Source organism: Bacillus rossius, chromosome 1 (genome assembly GCF_032445375.1).
Source record: "Bacillus rossius redtenbacheri isolate Brsri chromosome 1, Brsri_v3, whole genome shotgun sequence".
Classification (NCBI taxonomy): domain Eukaryota; kingdom Metazoa; phylum Arthropoda; class Insecta; order Phasmatodea; family Bacillidae; genus Bacillus; species Bacillus rossius.
The window spans coordinates 139,194,949-139,213,901 of record NC_086330.1 but is presented as its reverse complement, the minus strand read 5'-3'; the positions used below and the strand labels follow the sequence as shown (position 1 = coordinate 139,213,901).

At 36.0% G+C, this 18,953-nt stretch overlaps 1 protein-coding gene across 5 annotated transcripts in view; it reads left to right on the top strand.

Annotated features, from left to right (window-relative positions):
- Nucleotides 1-11,143, top strand: part of LOC134546215 (WASH complex subunit 5) — a 48,212-nt gene extending 37,069 nt beyond the window's left edge. For all 5 annotated transcript variants that reach the window (XM_063388836.1, XM_063388837.1, XM_063388838.1 and 2 more), the window contains exons 18-21: nt 243-426; nt 1,777-2,003; nt 3,115-3,268; nt 10,672-11,143. In XM_063388836.1, coding sequence (XP_063244906.1) covers nt 243-426; nt 1,777-2,003; nt 3,115-3,268; nt 10,672-10,822 — 716 coding nt within the window. In that variant the 3' untranslated portion in view covers nt 10,823-11,143. The remainder of the gene's footprint in view (nt 1-242; nt 427-1,776; nt 2,004-3,114; nt 3,269-10,671) is intronic.
- The last annotated feature ends 7,810 nt before the right edge of the window (nt 11,144-18,953 follow it).

Sequence of the window (18,953 nt, the reverse complement as noted above, 5' to 3'; positions counted from 1 at the left end):
AATTCATGTTCCCTCCAACATTTTTTTTTTTTGTGTTCTAACATTACAATATTCAATTTCCACCAAATGTGGCGCCCGGGCACAAGCCCCGTCTGCCCTCCAAGTTATGTTCCTGCCCTCGATGACCAGTACCGCTGCTAGAAGATAATATTAGAGCCATTTTTAACCATTCAGCATACATAGTTTAGAGCCAAATTGACTTGTATCTTGTTATTTTTGTGAATGTGTGCCAATGTGCGCAGGCAACCCGGGCAAGTTCTACACACAGCACACGGTGCGGGCCCAGAAGGTGTGGCCGCAAATGCTGGACTGGGTGCACAAGGTGGGGCAGATGCAGATACTCAAGAAGCACATCGCGTACGAGCTCAACACTTCCTGCAAGTTCGACTCCAAGCACCTCGCAGCCACGTTACAGGCAATGAACGAGTATGTGCCCAACATCAAGTGTTTATCTAGCCCCTTCAGTCACATTTTTTTTACAGTTCCTAAGATATTATTTTTATATTTTGACTAACCTATTTTTTTTTAATTTTATGTAGTAATAATCTTACACTGTAGTAGTTATAATATGAATGTACAATTCATATATTATAATATATAATATTCTAATAATATTGATTTATTTCATATCCTTAAAGTATGATGAACCACACATTCAAGGTTTGATAAACTCTTGTGCATCATTGAATGAGATATAAATTGTCCACTTGAGTGGACGAACAGACCGAAACAATGCTGTTAATACGTTTACTGCCACACTTTAAACTCTGACTTGGGAAAGTGTTTTTATTTTTATATTGCTTAATTAAGCGCTCTTCACTGAGTGGTCATGAATTCAGGACAAATTATGACAACTTTCTTCAAGTTTTAAATTTTATTTTGGGACGAATGCCCTTTGTGAGTTTGTACCTAGGTTGGACATTGGGAAAAAAACACACACACACATGTGTGTGTGTGTGTGTGTGTATATATATAGTGGGTACTGTCCTGGATCATCTAGATTATTCAATTTCTAACACATTTTTTTGTGCAGGAGTGGGCTAAATATACACGGACTTTTGGTAAAATATTAACGTAATCAGCATTTAAATCACTTCTGATGATTGCTACATGATTACTCCAAGAAATATTATTCAGTTTAAAATTTTTATTTTATGTAGGTACAATTTAATTTTCAGTACGTTGGAAGCAATGACTGAGATGCAGGTTTTTTTTTATATCCTAAAAACTTCCTGTGGAAATCTTTATTATCGCCAATGTACTCTAAGCTGAAGCAAAATTGATAAGGAAAAATAAATTACTTGTAAAAAAATTAACATTTTGAAATTCATATTTAGGAAGTATAGTAATGTAAGTACATTTAACCTGGTAATGGAATCTAATTATATTTTGTTTTAATGAAATTAGGTACTCAGTGAATTATATTATAAGTTGTGTTTACTAGAGTTATAATATTAATAATATTCTCTATTGAGAAACTTGCTTACAGAGTTTTACTTTATATGTTAATACTTCTATTAAATAATTGATAAAGGCACAAAATATAATCTTTTTATTAATAGTTTTCATTAGTAAACATTTACATTGAAAGAAGATGATATCAGGGAGGCATGAACAGAGTTGAACATTCAGAGGAAAGGTATATTTTCTGGTCGACTGTGTCGGGCAGTCACAGAGCCGAGTGTGCATGTGATGAGTTGGCAAAGGTGTATGTTGCATTGGTGCACGTACGTTTGGAGCCAGGCGGGCGCATCGAGGCTCGGTTCGTTGTTCCAGCGGCCTGCTGGTGGAGATAGAACGCCACTACAAGGACCCCTCGAAGCCGTACCCCCGGGAGGAGAACCCCCTGCTGTACGAGCTGTCCGCGTACTTGGACTGGGCCGGCATCAGCGACCCCTTCTCCAAGATATACGTCACCGCGCAGAACCTGCAGCACATCACGCTGCTCATGTTCCTGCTGGTCGTCTCGCAGCTGTCCAAGCTGCAGCACGTCAAGAACATCGGTCAGTCCATCGGGTTGCCTTGTAACGCTTCCATCAGTGAAGTTTTCCAAGTCCCAGTTCAGATCTTCAGAAAGTAAAAGACTCTGAAATTTTTTTTTTAATCCATTCCTGAAACTGAGGGTGATTATGTGAGTAACATAGATTATGTATTGTGATATTTTCATCATACAGACAACATTTTAAAATAGCATGACAATTTGGATGAAAAGACTTTAAACTTAATCATTTCGGTACTTAATCCAATCTGCTATTTTATACAGGTTACAAAATTAAAGCATTTATTTATTAACATCATCTATAGTTTATTACTCTAATTGACATAATTCTGCTCAGAGGGTTGGTTTTATCGAAATCACATCTAAATTGTGACCTTCCTTGTGTTTTGTAGGTCAAGTATGCAAAATTTCATTGCAATCGGAAGAATGGTTTATGAACGCATATGGAACAAATAAGCATTAATTTTTATGTATACAGATAATTTTTTTCACTATTATGAAATTCTAAGATTTTATCAGAGATGTAATAACATCAAGGCAGTGTATTAGTGAATTTGCATTGGAATTAGGTTACATGATCTAAGAATCAGGGTCCTTGAGGCCTGATCTTTTAATGAGTTGTACGGTCGTCACAGTTCCTGCTTGCCCGGACTGATTCTCCTACCTTTTGTGTCGTCCTTATTAAATTGTGACATCAGCTGCATTACGACACAGCGTGCGACTCGGCTGGCGATTGGCCACAGACTGCTCGAAACTTGAAAGCTTGAAAAGATAATATTTAAGACACTTTGTAAAGTTATGTCAAAGTTTGAAGGTTTGAACGTTTAAAGAACCTATAGTTGTATTTATTATATTTGTTTTCAAGGTTTTTTTTAATCAAGTTTTTAATTTTGGTAAAACAAAATAATTAATTAATGTCTAAGTTGTTTTGAAGAAAAATACATACCTACAAGATACATTAAAGTATGCTTTTATAGTTTTGTTATTCGATGCAAACCTTTATTTTGGAAAATGTGAACCAAATGTTTTTCTTTTATTAATGTTGTGTGGTGCCAGGTTTGCGACCACTACAGAGTGACAACCGCTGAATGGAGTGGTGTTGGTGAATGTTGCAGGTCTGGTGTGTAAGAGGCCTCAAGAGCCTGTAGACGGTGTCCCATTCACAGTTGGCGTGCAGACGTTCCTGCGGCAGTTCCACCCAGACGTGCGGAACCAGTTCCTGCTGTACTTCAGTCAGTACATAAACTCCTTCATCGCTGCCTGTCCGAGGTACTGGGATCTCGTCTGTTTTCTTCGGCTGTCAGCCATGCAGAATATTTGCCTGAACTAAACGATAGGCCATTGCGACTACTAGTTTTTTTTAATAAGAAGTGAATATCAAATTGAATGTTTGAAATATTCACAAAGTCAAATCAATATAGTTTTCTGCAAAGCTGTATTACACTATTTTATTAAATACATCAATCCCTCACTTTTCACGTCTTCAAATTGCGCGAATTAATTTAGTGCAATGTTAATTTTACTGCCCCAGTCGGGAATAGCACATCTGTAAATTTCAGTTAGCATGAAATCACCACGTGAAAAAAAAAAAAGTCAGGCATGACGCCACGATGTCTGTTTCAACTCGATAAACAGCAGATGTACAGTGGGATACAGTTAGCCATATGAGGGAGGAAGAGAACTTGCAGGTCGTCTACGCTATCGGCTGTTGTACAAACACAGCTATGGCAAGTTAAGATGCAGTTATGTAGTGTAAAGGGCCAAATGTTTTTACGTCCGGGTGGCAGGTGTATGCCGCTGGGTCATACTGTTGTCGCCCGGCCACAGACTGAGCCGTGATGAACTCAGTCAGCCAGTGGCAGGGAACTCACACAAACACAAGCAACATTTGCCCATTCGTCTGCCAGTAACTATACATGTGCAAGCACCTGCAGTTGGAATCATAGTTGAATCATGGCTTCTAAGTGAGAGCATAATGCATCATGTTGAGGCAAAACTATAAGTATTACAGCATGAAGACTGTCATGAAGGTTACACTTATGTTGGTTGCACTTTATTTTTAATCAAGTCAACTGTCCTGACAATCGTACGAAATAAGGACTATATCAAACGTTTATATAAGTCTGATGCTGTTGGTTGTACTAGTGGGAATATATTTGACATTAGATACTGGAACAGAAATGAACAGATGATCACATGGAAAAAGTTGTTGAATGGTGCAATTAAAAAAAAATCTTGGGCCTGACAGGATTGATGTGAACCAAGTGGTTATACATGAATAGGCGTTTTAATTTTTGAAAAATTAAAATTAAAATATCTGGACAGTAATATCAGTTTCACTGCCAGTAAAGGATGCATCAAACCAAAGCTTCAAATAAAATGTATAGCAAATTTTCTAGTTAAATCAAATGAAATATTAAAAAGAGCTTTGATTGATTCACTTATTCAAAGCTTTGCACAGGCCTACTAAACTGCATTGTTCTGCTCTTAAGTGCCCCGCCGACCTGGGAACACATGCAATGTCCAAAACTTCAAGGAAAAAAAACACTATTTTAAATATACCTACTCAAGATTTCCCAGTGGCATCTGTTTATGAAAAGCATTTAAGAATATGCTTAGGGCAAATGAGTATGTTCTGTTTCTAGATTTTGGTTTTTAAACTGTATTTTTTGAAGAGTGAAAATTGATAAAATGTGTGTTTAAATTATACTAGTTTTTAGTAATGAAACACCCAGTACAGATTCTTGAAAGCGCTCAAGGACCTTGCACTACACTTTTATCTTCATTTCTCCACCATACAATGTTACGGTTACCGCTCAAATCATATAGTAGTTGCCCTCGCACGACGAGAATACTGCACGCCATTCCACAGCCTTGTGTGCGCTTAGAGGCAATTCTGTGTTAGTAGCATTAGCGAGTGTTTTTCTTATCATTCTGCCTCACTAACACAAATACACAGCCTGACTAAGTGGGCATCATAACAGGGATATGTAAGGACCAAATGACACCATATTGATTTCAATAGTCTCTGTGTCATAACAATTTTTTAACGTTTAATATTGAAAATTTTCTTTAGGAAAGCAGCGATCAGATTTTAGATTTTTAAATACTATAATATAGGGTCTATTGACACTATTATTACCGTTGTAGTCATTCTCGGAAATTAGTTCAGTACTAAATGTCACCGACTTCCAAGGGAAATCATGTAGCATTCAGTCACTGTTAACTTCAGGCATTCCAGTATGGGAGCGTTCAAGTATTACGTTACGATGCGTTACAGGGGAGGTAGGGGGGGTTTGACCTATGCGTTACGTCACATTGGTTTTTTTTTAACCCTTCAGAACGGTCGCGTAGAGACAGATTCTTTCACGCATTTTTTAAAACTTTTTTCCCTCAAAATTTCAAATGGCATGATAACTTAATGTTTTTTTAACTCCAAACGTAAAGCAAAAAATATATATATATTTATCAACAACTGTGATAGTTTTTCTCGTCATTCCAGTAAAGTAGTTAAAACAAACAAGCTGGTGGTACCTAGTCAGATAGACAAAGGATCATGCAAGTTTTCGCCACTTCTTGTGAGGTTGTCTGTTGATCTGTCGCCTCCTCTAGAAGGGTTTAAGCAGATGCGTTACAATTTATTTTGCCCATCAGTACAATCCGACCTAAAGAACCGAATATGTTCAACCTGTGGAATTTATTTTACACCCCACAAGAGTGTGCAAATGCACAATCGTTACATGCATGGCAAGACTGCCCAAGACCTTCGTGAAAGTCGAATACGGCCACAGCGACTTGCTGCAAGAAGGGCAAATGAGCTTCTCTGCATTGTGCGTCGCTGTGAAACATCGTCTGAGGATGCCGATGGCTCGACGAAGACGAAGTTGATGCAAGCGGGTTAACAGTTCCGGAACCCTCTTCGTCTGCTCTCCGGATGTCAGTAATGAAAGAATCTGAGTGGCTGGCAAACCCATGGACAGAGGAGCAGTAAAACTCAAATTGAATTGTTTTTTTTACAATCTATTTATTTTAATTATGGCTGATTTTATTTTAAATGTTTTCGTTTTCGTTCCATCGTATTCTTAAATACGATTATATTTTGACAAAAATATTTTATTTCAGTTAGTTTTATGTTTGTAATTGCATTGCCAAAGGTAAAAATAAATTATTAGAAATAAAATTTGTTATTCGATTTTAATAGCTTTATTAGTAAAACGCTAAAATAGGAGAATGCATGAGAAGAACAATGGCGGATAAAGCAAAAAGTGTGTAAGGACAGGGCCAAGTCAGGAAAACGACGTAATTAAATGTATGTTTGCTAAATGTATGATTGAGTAGTAAAAATTTATTAGGACAAAAAAAAATTAGATAGCTCTTTCTTTTAAAAACAAGACATTTCAAATGTTAATAAATAACATTAACGCGATTAAAATAATAACAAAGGTATTTTAGTGACTTATTTCGGTACGTTATGCCACATAATTGTGACTTTTAGGTAAAAATGGTCACTTGGGGTTACGTAACGTTTTACTAGGGGCGGGGTACAGAAAAACGTTACGTCGCGTTACATGTGGGGGAGGGGGGGTCAAAAATATCAAAAAATTGCGTTACGTAATACTTGAACGCTCCCTGTTCTATAAAGCAAATACTGAATACTGAAGATTAAACAATAAACAGTTTTTATGGCCTGAAAATTGTTGAAACCATGATGGTGTCTTTTGGTTCCTCTTTTTTCATAACAAAAAATAAATGGAAAGTTCACTTAAATTTTCTGGTGAATTATGTTCCCCATCAATGGAATCTAATTTGCTGATGAGGTTTGGCCACATTTTTCAACCAGAGTGTAAGATTATAGTTTACAAGTTAAATTACTTTGTATGTATGTACTTGTATTTGCAATTTAGGACATCTGTTTGTGATTTTGTCAATTTTACATAGATGTTTATGGCTAAAATTGTTTTATAAATGTGAATGTATCTTGAAGTAACACTCTAATTCGTCCCAGGAAAACAGAGCGCTAATCAAAACAGCGCTAATCAAATAAGTTTTCGATAAGAGTATGTTAAGCAAAATAGTTTTCCAATGAGGGAAGTGTGCTCGATGACAAACATTTTAATGTATACACTACTACCGTTAAAACCAATTTGCAATATTAATATATGTCTAAATACATTTAAATGTTCAGTAACATTTTGAGATCAACACCCTAAATTAAATTTTAAAAATTCACTGACCGCATTGTTTACGTAATAGGGCTTGGGCATTACTTTGCTAAGAGGCTCTAACAACATTTCTGAGTGACAAAATAATAATGTTATTAATATTGGAGATATGTTTTCTACTATTAGAAATATTATTTAACCTGTTAATGTAATTTGCGACTGTTGATTGAATGTGTGTCTACCTTGATTTTCCACTAATGCATCCTAGTAGACACGAGGTAAACTAGCCCTGATAGCTTCTAGCCCTGAAATCTTCTATCTTTACTCTCCAGACTGCTGCTAACATACGGGTTGGTGTATGATAAAAGTTGGCTTAACACTTGGGCCATCGTCAGAGATAAATATGCAATGAAGGAAGTGAATAGCTCTTGAGGAAAGAGCAGAATGTTGTTTGTTGATTCATCACGTTATTTATTTTTAATGATACACAATTGCTGTTACCATTGTACGTGCACGGAAATAAAAATTCATGTAAAAGAAAAAAAGCACTACTTGGACTCTATGACCACGCTGCTTCAAATCATGACATAATATATTGGCGTCGTTACTGTAAAACCGTGCAAATCAAACAGCTTTACCTCGAGGAATGGGTTAAATCTAAAACCAGAGTTTGAAGTCAATCTAGTTTTGCAAATACAGTTTGTATACACCAGTTAAAATTAAATACAGTACCTAAACTTAAGAGAAAAATTAGGTTTTTTTTTTGTACAAAACTTGTAGTTTTGAAAATGGTGTAAACTTGTGGTGCATCAAAATGACAATGAAATTAAATTATTGAGAAATTAATTTAATTTTTCGTGATAGTAATGCATGCATGTATTCATGCAGTCAGTATCTGTTAAAGTTTCATAACATGGAAGAATTATTTAAAATATTTCATTCCAAGATGACACATTAAGTAAAATTACTTTAATCCGACACATTCAGGACTATGGTTATGCTGGACAAGCAATTTTTGTAGAGTATAGTCTGTCAACATAGTTTAGACAAAATTACAAAAAAAAATATAATTTTACAGCTAAACTGTATTTTATATGTAGGCTCTGTCCAAATTCAAATACACAGTTGTGTACTAGGGTCTGTGTGTACTTCAATTGCCCTTATGTCATACTTGACGAATCCAAACCGGTTTAATGTTTGGCCTCCTTAAATGATATTAACCACCCGAACAGATTGTTTACATCAATTTTTTCCAGAATAAAATTTAACCGAAAAAATATTTAACTGAAATTTGTAATTTTTAATACTTCATTAGTGCCACACGAAATTACATCAATTTACTTTATGATTCTACCTTTATTTTGTAGTCAGCATGTATGTGCAGATATTTGTTAAAATTTCCTAATAAACATGTTTAAATATTAGTTTTTATATTCGATTTATTACATTCAGTAAAATATAAAGTGAAAAATATTTTACAATCAAATTTTATGTCAAATATAACCTACAAAGCATGGTAAAATTTCTTAAACTCCAAATAAACTTTTAGTTTACTTGCATACTTCACTTCCAGTGAGACAGCCCTTGTGATGACACTTCTGGGAATAAGTACTAATGTATAAGTATATACTTTAGGCTTATTTGTAGGGATGGGTCGATTCGAAACTCCGATTCCTCGATACCACCGATTATTAAAAAATTTGGGTACTCAGTATCGGGTACTAAAAAAGGGCAAGGTAGGTTAGATATTGGTTAAGTTAAGCAAATACAGTAGTAATATATTTTCGTCTGAGCTTTTCTTACATATTTTAATATATCTTACCTGCCGTATGCGCATAAAATTCCTAATAATGCTCATTATTATTAAATATTAATTTTATAGGAATAAAAATAAATAAAAACAATGTTACCGGGCATGTTTAACCTCTAATTAAAACTCCACGATCAAAGAACATTATTCCTCACTCATGTATTAGACGTAAATAAATTGTCAAAGGACTTATTAATTTTATTTGCAGTTAAGAAAAGTCCATTGTTTTTTGTGAAGAAAGTGACGGTTATGAAACGAGATCACATCACGTGTCGTCACCATTTTAGTTGTGATCAACGACGTCAAGTCGAAACGTATCGATTCGTTGCGTACGGGACAAATTGTATAATGAAAGCAACAATCGATTTTAAAGAATTCTCTGGCCATACCGCCAACAGAGGCTCGTGTTTATTTCTTGCAAAGGAAAACAGTAATTCACCGTCGTGCTATTGAGGTTACTGTTAATTGTTTCGCATTTATGCTATTATTTTATTTGGCACAAATATTGTTTTGCTAAAACTATTTTCAAGTGTTTTGCTAGTTTGTTAGTAAAACGAATGTTCGCCGACTGTCGTTTCAAATTACGATGCGAATGGTCTGATATTGTATCAACATGTCTAAAGTTTGGGAACATTTTCGCATCAATAGTGAAAATGACAAATATGCAATTTGTAATCATGGTAGTGCACAAATTTCACGGGGCGGTACTTCCAAATATACAACCAATTTAATGAAGCATTTGAAATCCCGGCACACATTACTACCAGAAAAAAATAGTCTTTGAAGAAAAACAAACTTTTGTTTACAGCACTGTCACCAACTAAGTCAAAAGGTACCACAGAAAAAAGTAGTGGTACCTTTGAACCCATTTTGAACAAAGATGTTATGTTATCGGCGTTATCACCTGTTAAAGAACCCTGTCTAAATGTTGAACTTCTTTGTGCACAGCCTAGTACTAGCAAACAAACTTTAAGTGAAGATGCTTCTTCACTGGTACATAGTTGAAAAAAAACCTGAACATTTAATCCTAAGTTTATAATTATCCTTTATGCAAATTATTATCATTACTTAATGCATTCAATTCTTAAGTAGTTTTAATTATGTGACCGGAATTACCAGGAATCAAAAACTGGAATGACTTGGAATCGAGAATCGAAATTTAGGAATCGGTACCGGTATCGGAATCGATAAAAATGTGTACTCAACCCATCCCTACTTATTTGTAGATGGCTTTTAAAAAACAAGTTATAATAAATTACCTGCTCTGTAGAAACCATATATACAGATGAGATTTAGTCTTTTTCTGAAAGTTATTAGGTTATCACTTAGTATAATGTGACTTCGAAATGTCATATGTAACTCTTTATAAAACAGGAAACACACTACTGAAATGCAAACTGGCTGTAACAATGGACTCTGAGCAAATTAAAAACGCCAGCAACCCTGTAATGCGGCTGGCAGCTAAAGTCAACAACAGGAATCCACCTGAAAAAATCTGGATGCAAGCAGAACAAATGGTTTAGGTTACAGAATGTACTAAACCATATAATGCTGGCTCAAAAAACCTTTTACTGAACTCCTAGTTTTTGATCATTTAGCAGGAAGAAGAGCAGAAAGCTGTCTAAAAGTTTTCCTAGGTTAAAGAGGAAAAAAATGTAAAATGTAACAAGCAGGGAAGTAGAGCGGTTGTTGCTTTGCAGCAACAGCAAGGTGGCGGAGTTCCCGGCGGAAGCGACCACTGCACTGCACTTCCTGGAGAGCCTGTGCCACTACGCCGCGCTGCCGCGCGAGACGTTGTCCAGAAACATTCCCGAGGTGGTGCTGTACCAGTTCCGCGCCCTCTCCACGTGAGCACGGCCGGGCTCCGATTGCCGCCGCTGCCAGCCATCGTGAGCGAGAAGCGCGAACCCCTCTCACCTGTGCCTGAGGACACGCTGGACAGACTGGGTTCGCCGTGCAATCAAGTGCCATTCTTGTCTGTTCTCGGGACCCTACACGTTACCTGCAAGTTAGTGTTGATTGGTCCCGTGTCCCTGTCGGAGAAAAAAATGTTATGTGTAAATATGTGTGTGTATGTCGACGAAAATATGTCATGTTGAAATTTGTACTGGTTAAAAATTATTCACATTTATACTGAAAACAAATTAATAATAATATTCAGTAATAGAGGTATATATTATGTATCAAATTTTTTTTATTTTGAATTAGTTTCCTTCATATAATTCAAATGTTAGTTGCAGAATTTTATCTGGAGCTGTGGATACACGTTTCATAACTGCTGACTAAACTTGAATTTAAAAAAAAAAAAATTGTGTTGATAATGTAATACAATACATTTGCCATTCGCCAAAAAACTGACATTGGCAGGAGCCAGTATCTGTGCATAATGCTGCGTGGCCTGGTGCATTTCCATTCTGGACGTTGTTGTGACACCCAGCGTACTTGGCTAGAGAGTACAGGTACTGTGTGTGCCACTCTGTCGGCGAATGTGGTAACTAACTACAGGATGGCAGGAGTTAGGACACCGCGCGTCGCCAGCCTTCAGGGGAAATGGTCTAAATGATTAGCAACATGGATTGTTATAAAAAGCGAAAAAGTAACGCAAATTGCTGTGTGGTTTGGTGCAGTAATGCTTACGGAAATTTGTATATTAAAGCTGTATGCCTACACTGGTTATAAAGTACACCTATCCCTCACTTAGCACGACTAATTCGTTCCTAAAAATGCTCGTGTTATTTGAAATAGCTTATTCTGAAGCATTAGTTTCCATAAATAGCAAGGCTAATTTATTTAATGTGCTCCAAAATTGTGTAGGAAAATATACTTTACGCAATATAAATGCATTAATAACACTCACCTATAAAAATGTCACACCATTTATCTTTATATGCCTCCCATCGCACTTTGTATGACAAATACAGGGTTTCTACTAGGTCACGAAAGTCATGAAAGTCACGAAAAAGTCACGAATGTTGTAAAAGGTCACGAAAGTCCCGAAAAAGTCACCATTTTTAAGTATATTTTGGTAAAAGTCACGAAAAAATTAATTACAAGGCTAATGTGTATTTCTTGTGCACTGATCTTGTATATACCATACTTTTAGTGCTTTTGGCAGCTTGCATTTTTAGGAAAATTATGGCTTAAGATATTCCCACACAATACATTTTCCCGTGTTTAACTAGGCCAGTCCCGCCATTTTCGCCATAAGACGTTTGCTTTAAAATCCCGTTCAAAATGTTGCTTAAAACTTCTATTCTCCTGCGTGCAACGTCATAATTTTCACATAGAATGCAGAGAAAATTTTAATAATAGTGATTTGCTCTTCTTTATTTAAAAAAAAAAAGTCCGTTAGAATGCTGTGAAAACGTAATTTATTCAATTCTCGTACATTACACGCTTAAAAAAGGATGGTATTCATTCCGTGGCGTCCACAGCGTAGTCAGTTTCATTCTTACTCAACAGAGCGCATAACGACCGCACATAATTGAATGTAGCTGTCAAGGCGTCAATGTGCGCGACCCGCGTCCATATCGATAAGTTGTTAGCCAAATGGCGAGCGTTCATAATCAAACTTATAGCGTTGAGTTCGTTTGTTTACTGCTTGCTTGTGTGTACGAACTACGAAACGTAAATTTATGTTTGGCTAGGATAAAAGAAAGCCAAAAATTTGTGCACAAACTGTTTGATGTATTTTCGTGTTTTGGTTTTGTTAATGACTTCGTTTACAAATTACAAAACACAAAATCCCTAAATTGCCGCCACATTTTATTTTCCAACTGAAATCATTGTCGAAGAGGTTAAAGTGCTACAGAATGGAATTATAATATTTTCTATGATATAATGTGCTGAAAATGGTGCCAACAAATGTTAATGTGTTTTAGCGCTTAAAGTGCGACGAAAAATTGGCATGCGGGAAAGCAGATCTAATTAATTTTATTCAAGTAAGTTTCAAACTAACCTTCATTTTTAGGCTTAACTTATGTCTTTTTTTCCAGCACTTAGGCCTATACATTTTGATAAAGAAAAGCAAATGTTCAATTTTTCATTTTATTTTTGATGTAAGTTATAGGCTACACTTAATTTTATAACATTTAAAAATTATACCATTTTGACAAGTTTCGTGGTCACACTTCAGTAGAAATTGTCATGAAAAAGTCAAGAAAAAGTCACTAATTTTTATTTTTGTAACTCAGTAGACACCCTGAAATACGACACCACGTAACGGGAGATACGTGGTTATGTACTTTATCGTCAATCGGCTGGCTGACTTGCCCGCCTGAGCATGACCTTCAACTCACGTCGCGTTCCTTTCCAAACCATCCTTTACAGACAGTGAAACCGATATTACTGTCTGGATATAATATTTTATTTTTTCAAAAATTAAAGTGCTTATTTGCGTATCACCTTCTGTTCACACCAATCCTGTCAAGCCAATGATTATTTCTTTCATTGCAACATTCAATTAACAACCATTTCCACGTGAATCATCTGTTCATTTCTATTTCGGTATCTAAAGACAAATATATTCCTGCTAGTACAACCAACAGCATCAGACTTATTTAGGTATATGAACTTTTGATAAGAGTCCTTATTTCTTACGATTGTGCACACAGTTGACTTGCTTAAAACTGAAGTGCGACCAACATAAGTGTGGTCTTCGTGACCATCTGCGTGCCGTAATACTTATAGTTTACTCTCAAATACTTGAACACGATGCATTATGAGTGATCAAGCACATACAGTTACAGGCAGCTGAATGGGCAGGCATTGCTTTTGTTTGAGTGAATTCCCTGCCACTGGCTAGACAGAGTTCATGAACCGGTTTGTGGCCAGGCGACAATGGTATGGCATGGCGGCATACGCGTGGACGTAAAAACATTTGGTCCTTTACCCTCCATAGCCGCAATTTAACTTGCCATAGCTGATGTTTGTACAACAGCCGATAGCGTAGACAGACCTGCGCGCGTATCTCTTTCCCCCTTGTTAGGCTAACTGTATCCCATGGCACATCTGTTGTTCACAGATGTTTAAACATGCTTCGTGGCATCATGCTCGACTTTTTTTTTGCCTGCGGAGATTTCGTGCTAACTGAAATTTACAGGCGTGCTATTCAAGACTGAGGCAGTAAAATTCACATCGTGCTAAATGAATCTGCACAATCTGAAGACGTGCTAAGTGAGGTATAGGTGTATGATGAAGTTAAAAAAGCAAGTACACACTATTAGGATGTCTGTTAATTTACACACAAACTAAATAGAGATTATGTTACTGGCACGCAAATCATATATTTGACTTAAATTCATGCATAGTTCCTTTAGCTGAGATAGTAATATGAAGTCATGTGAAAATAAACTGTAAATTAGCAAGATGTATTTCCATGTTGTAACAAACATAGCTGTTTTAAAAATTTAACTAAAAATATATTTAAAAAATACAACACGGATAAAGTTTTGCCTTCACGATTCATTCATTTCAAGGATAAATTTATGAACTGTGTAAAGTTTTTTATTTTTTTTAAATATTAAGTTTAAACAACTACTGTTTATAAATAAATGGTTAATAAACACAATTTTTATTCTTTAAATAAATATGTATCTGGTAAATCTTGGGGGGGGGGGGGGGGGGGTGGACTGGGTCTTGCAACTTTACGTCATCTTGAATTATCCTGCAGTAAATTACTATAACTTGAAATGATTGAATGGCTAAAATATATATAAAATGGCTAGCAGTTTCATCCCCTGAGAAAGAGTGAAAAATATGAAGGAACCATACTATTTAATTTCTTCAAGGTCGTAAGGGCCCTGTCTGCCGGGCTCAAGATATCCGAGTGGGGTATGTTTACGGAAAGTATTTAAGAGTTCACCAAGGGCCGAAAACTACTTTTGAATTTGAATTATTTTTATAAGAGTGAAAATAGCTAAAAGGTGTGTTTTCACAGTAATTTTAAGGCGTAAAACAACTAGTACATTAAAGGGACTTGTGTTATACCTTTATCTTCATTTCTATGCAATATAATGTTACCATCACCGCTCAAATTTCACAGTTGTCCTATGGAAGATGAGAAGACTGCACGTCAGTTCACAGCCTTGCGCTTAGAGGTGATACTGTGCTAGAAGCAACAGCGAGCGTTGTGCTTATCATCCACCTAACACACATACACTCTGACTAGACAGGCCCCATAAGATGGAAATATGTAAAGAAATTTGGGGTTCACATGTTCTCTTAAAGAAAAACCAGACTTGTGTTCGGTTTCAAGAAGAAATTCCAATGCCTATCCAAAATTTACAATTACAACATCTTCATCTCCTCAATGCGCTCATACTTAACAATTTAAAAAACAATTAAATAGTTAAATACAAACAGCAAGTGGAAAAATAGTGATATCACATGAAATTAAAGTATTAAAAATAGATAAAGTAATGAGATTCTGTTGTCATGTAGTCTGGGCAAGTATTGTGTACTAAGAAATTGATGTAGTGGTTTTACGTAATGGTTGCATGTAGTACTTATTAACTTATAGATTTAAAAACTACTAAAAACCCTACTTTTATCGTTGAATGAACTAAAAATTAAAATTAAAATTTAATTTTTTTTCTCCAACAGCCACGTAATGCACCACAACTCTGTATAACTAAAAACATGGGGTGCTTGATATCTGTCTTAAATTTTCTATGAGTAATAACAATATGATTTGTAAAATATTTTTCATCACTAATTTTAGGATATAGTCATTAAAAATGAAAGAAGAGAGCATCCCACATTTTTAGTTATACAGAGTTGTGGTGCATTATTTGGCTGTTGGACAAAAAACTTAAATTTAAATTTTATTTTTAAATTTTTATTTTATTCAACAATAAAAGGTTTTTTTTTAATTTAAAACTATAAGTTTATTTTATTCTTTATTTTACAAATGAAATAAAAAATATTGAATATGAGTAATTGAAACAAATTTAATATACTAAATATGAGTGATTAGAAAGTTTTTTTGTTACAATGAACTTAAAATTAGTCATTAATGTTCACATAATCTAGTCATTTCAGCTAATTTGTCAACATAACATGGAACTTTTCTTGTTATCTTAGAGCCATCAAGTTCTTGTTTGTCAAAGTTGTTTTGTTTTTTTGCCATGACTGATTTGACTAATCAAAACAGTTTAAATATTGTTGGTTTTCTGCAAGTTTTTGACAGTTTGCTTTTAGTGAAATTTACGTTAGCCTAAATATATTTGGCAAGTAGTAATAAATAAAACAATTGCTAAGTGACAAAAAAAATTATTTTCTCTAGACTACAAGAAGTATAGTGTGTTTAGGTTATGTACTGAAACATTTTTGAACCATTGTTTTTATAATTGAAACATCCTTATACTTATTGTGTCATGGTCTTTAAATAATTTTAAAAAAAATAAACATAAAGAGCTATTTAGTATTGTTCCTTTCCCAAAATTATTTTTACATTGTTACAAATGCAGAAAAGATTGCGATGCGCGCCAGGTTTGGAGCTGGCTTGCGGCCCCGCTCGGCCACTGATGCCACATGCTGTCCACTGATGGCATGCCACGTGAGCCTGGCCAGATTACAAAGGTCCTCGCTACCCACCTTTCCCCTTCTGCTGCCCGCTCAACATCCCGCTTCAGGCCTTGGAATTCTGCGGGTTTCGCCGAGGCCACAGCGCGGAGTGGCGCGAATAAACACCGCCTTTTTGGACTTTTCAGGCGTCGGGTAGGCCCAAAGTGACGTTACACTTCCACCCCCCTCCCCCCGGTACCAGAAAGTCTGCGAGAGTATAAAAGCAGTGACGCTGGCCTTCTGCGAGAGTTCCAAGTGAAGAACGGAGCAGCGGAGAGTGTCTCCCCCTCGGGGAGTGATACTGGCGATACCCGTGCGATCAGCGAGAGGTGAAAAGGGCAAGTGGCCCTTGGTGTGCAATTGGACCTATCGGAAGGCGATACCTGCGAGAATGCCTGGCGAGGCAGTTGGGTGCGACGAGCGATATTTGGGAACTGTGGTGTGGTGTGGGTGAGTGCAGACAGAAGCAGACAGAAGAGCGAGCCATTGTTGAGCCAAGCTCCAATGGAAAGTGTTAAATGTTTCAATGACCAGTCTAGGTTTAATTGGTGTGGATAGAGAACTTGAGTGCTTTAAATAAATTTATGGTGTAGACATTAGTAATAAATAAGCTGAAAAGATTAATTGGGCTATACCTTACGAACCCAGTTTTATCCCCACATTATACATTTTTAACAATATGTTGACTGGGCTTTCCTGGTATCTTTTCTTGAGGGCACAAAAAATTTATGAAATTTCTTAAATTTCGGGGGTCAATGTAACAGTTGAAGTTGATTCTTCTTTTCCTTACTAACGTGGTTTAATTCCTGTATCACCACTTTATGTTATTTTCAAAAATAAGTTATTGGTTTAAAACTTTTGAGATGGATGGTTCTGAAACTGTATGTACATTTTTTTTTAGCTATATCTATATAGTACTAAACACTCAAAAAATAAAGCTTTGTAAGGTGATATTTAATAACATGAGTATGATCTCTAAAATAAAGTTTATGTTGATACTCTACTAAAGTTAATAATATAAATTACTGAATTACATAAATTTTAAATACTCTTTTATACTTACCAATTATGTTATGCCAAATGTTATATTGTATCTTGGTAGTTCCAGTTTTATCAAAATTTACCTGCCATATCAGCTGCTGACAGCAAAAGTGAAAGTGGAAGGCAGCCATGTACTGATAGTAATTATGTATGTGGGTGGTGTGCCCATGTGAGCTGGTTTGTATGTGGGTCAAGTGTGTGTATGTGGGCAGTTTATGCATAAGTGGGATGGTGTGAATGGAGATGGTGTAAGAGTAAAATGCTAGTGCCTCAAATAACCATAGGTTTTACCTCTATAAAGTGGCTCAGACACAAACTGTAGCCGCGTTTTGCATTGACGGACAAAGTAGGCCGTGAAAATCATCTTGCTAGTTTCACAGTGTGCATGCTCTGAAATTTAGTTGATGCTGCTCAACACAATTGTGGGTTGATGGTGGACGACAAGAAGTAGTAATAATACTTACTACTCTGGTATGACATGTCACAAACTACACTGTTTTATGAAGACACTAATAATATAATTTTAATCGCAGGTATTTAACTGTTTAGTCATAGGGAACCTACTGTCAGTGTTGTCATCATGGTGTTGTCCATAATATCTGTTTATCTTAATTGTGGCGTATGCCCAAGTCAGCGATTCCCCCCCCCCTCCCCCCACCTTTTGTGACTGGCAGCCGTCTGCGAGATAAGCCATTGACCTTATTTGACTGGGTCATTTAGGATTCAATTGAATCCAAAATGAATTGCTGTGATTGATGTGGTGACAGTGGGCATGACCAATCACGAAACACAGACAATGTTATAGTTTTAATACTATTTCTAGGACATTCGCCATTGCACTTTTTCACTGTTTATCTTGGAAAAAAAACCTTAAGATTGCAAAATCAGAAATAAAAATAAAAATCCAAACCCATGGAGAACAAGCCTAAATGAGCCTATATACAACATATATTAACCATATGTTTTCCAGTGTCTGATATGTCTTATTGTGCCTGATGACGGGAACAGATGCCAGTTCCTGAAATGTAACTGTTTTGTTATAGGATATCTACTGTGTATATATTGGTGGTGTCATGTTGGCCATAATACCGATTTATTTTCATCATTGTGTTCGTATGTTGGCTGCATTGTTCAGTTCTGTTGTGTCTGCATTTACTGTTATTTTTTAAACTGTATTGTCGTTAGCCCACTGTGTTTGTCTGTACTGTTTCTTTTTCATGACTAAATTCCTTTTATGGAATTCTTGAGCTGTCTGACATTTAAGTTTGATGTGTTCGTCTGTGTGGTCATCGTGGTGTTGTCCATAATACCTGATTAGGTTCATCGTTGGGTTTATCTATTTGACATAAGCTGATTTAGGCTTTTTTTATGAGGG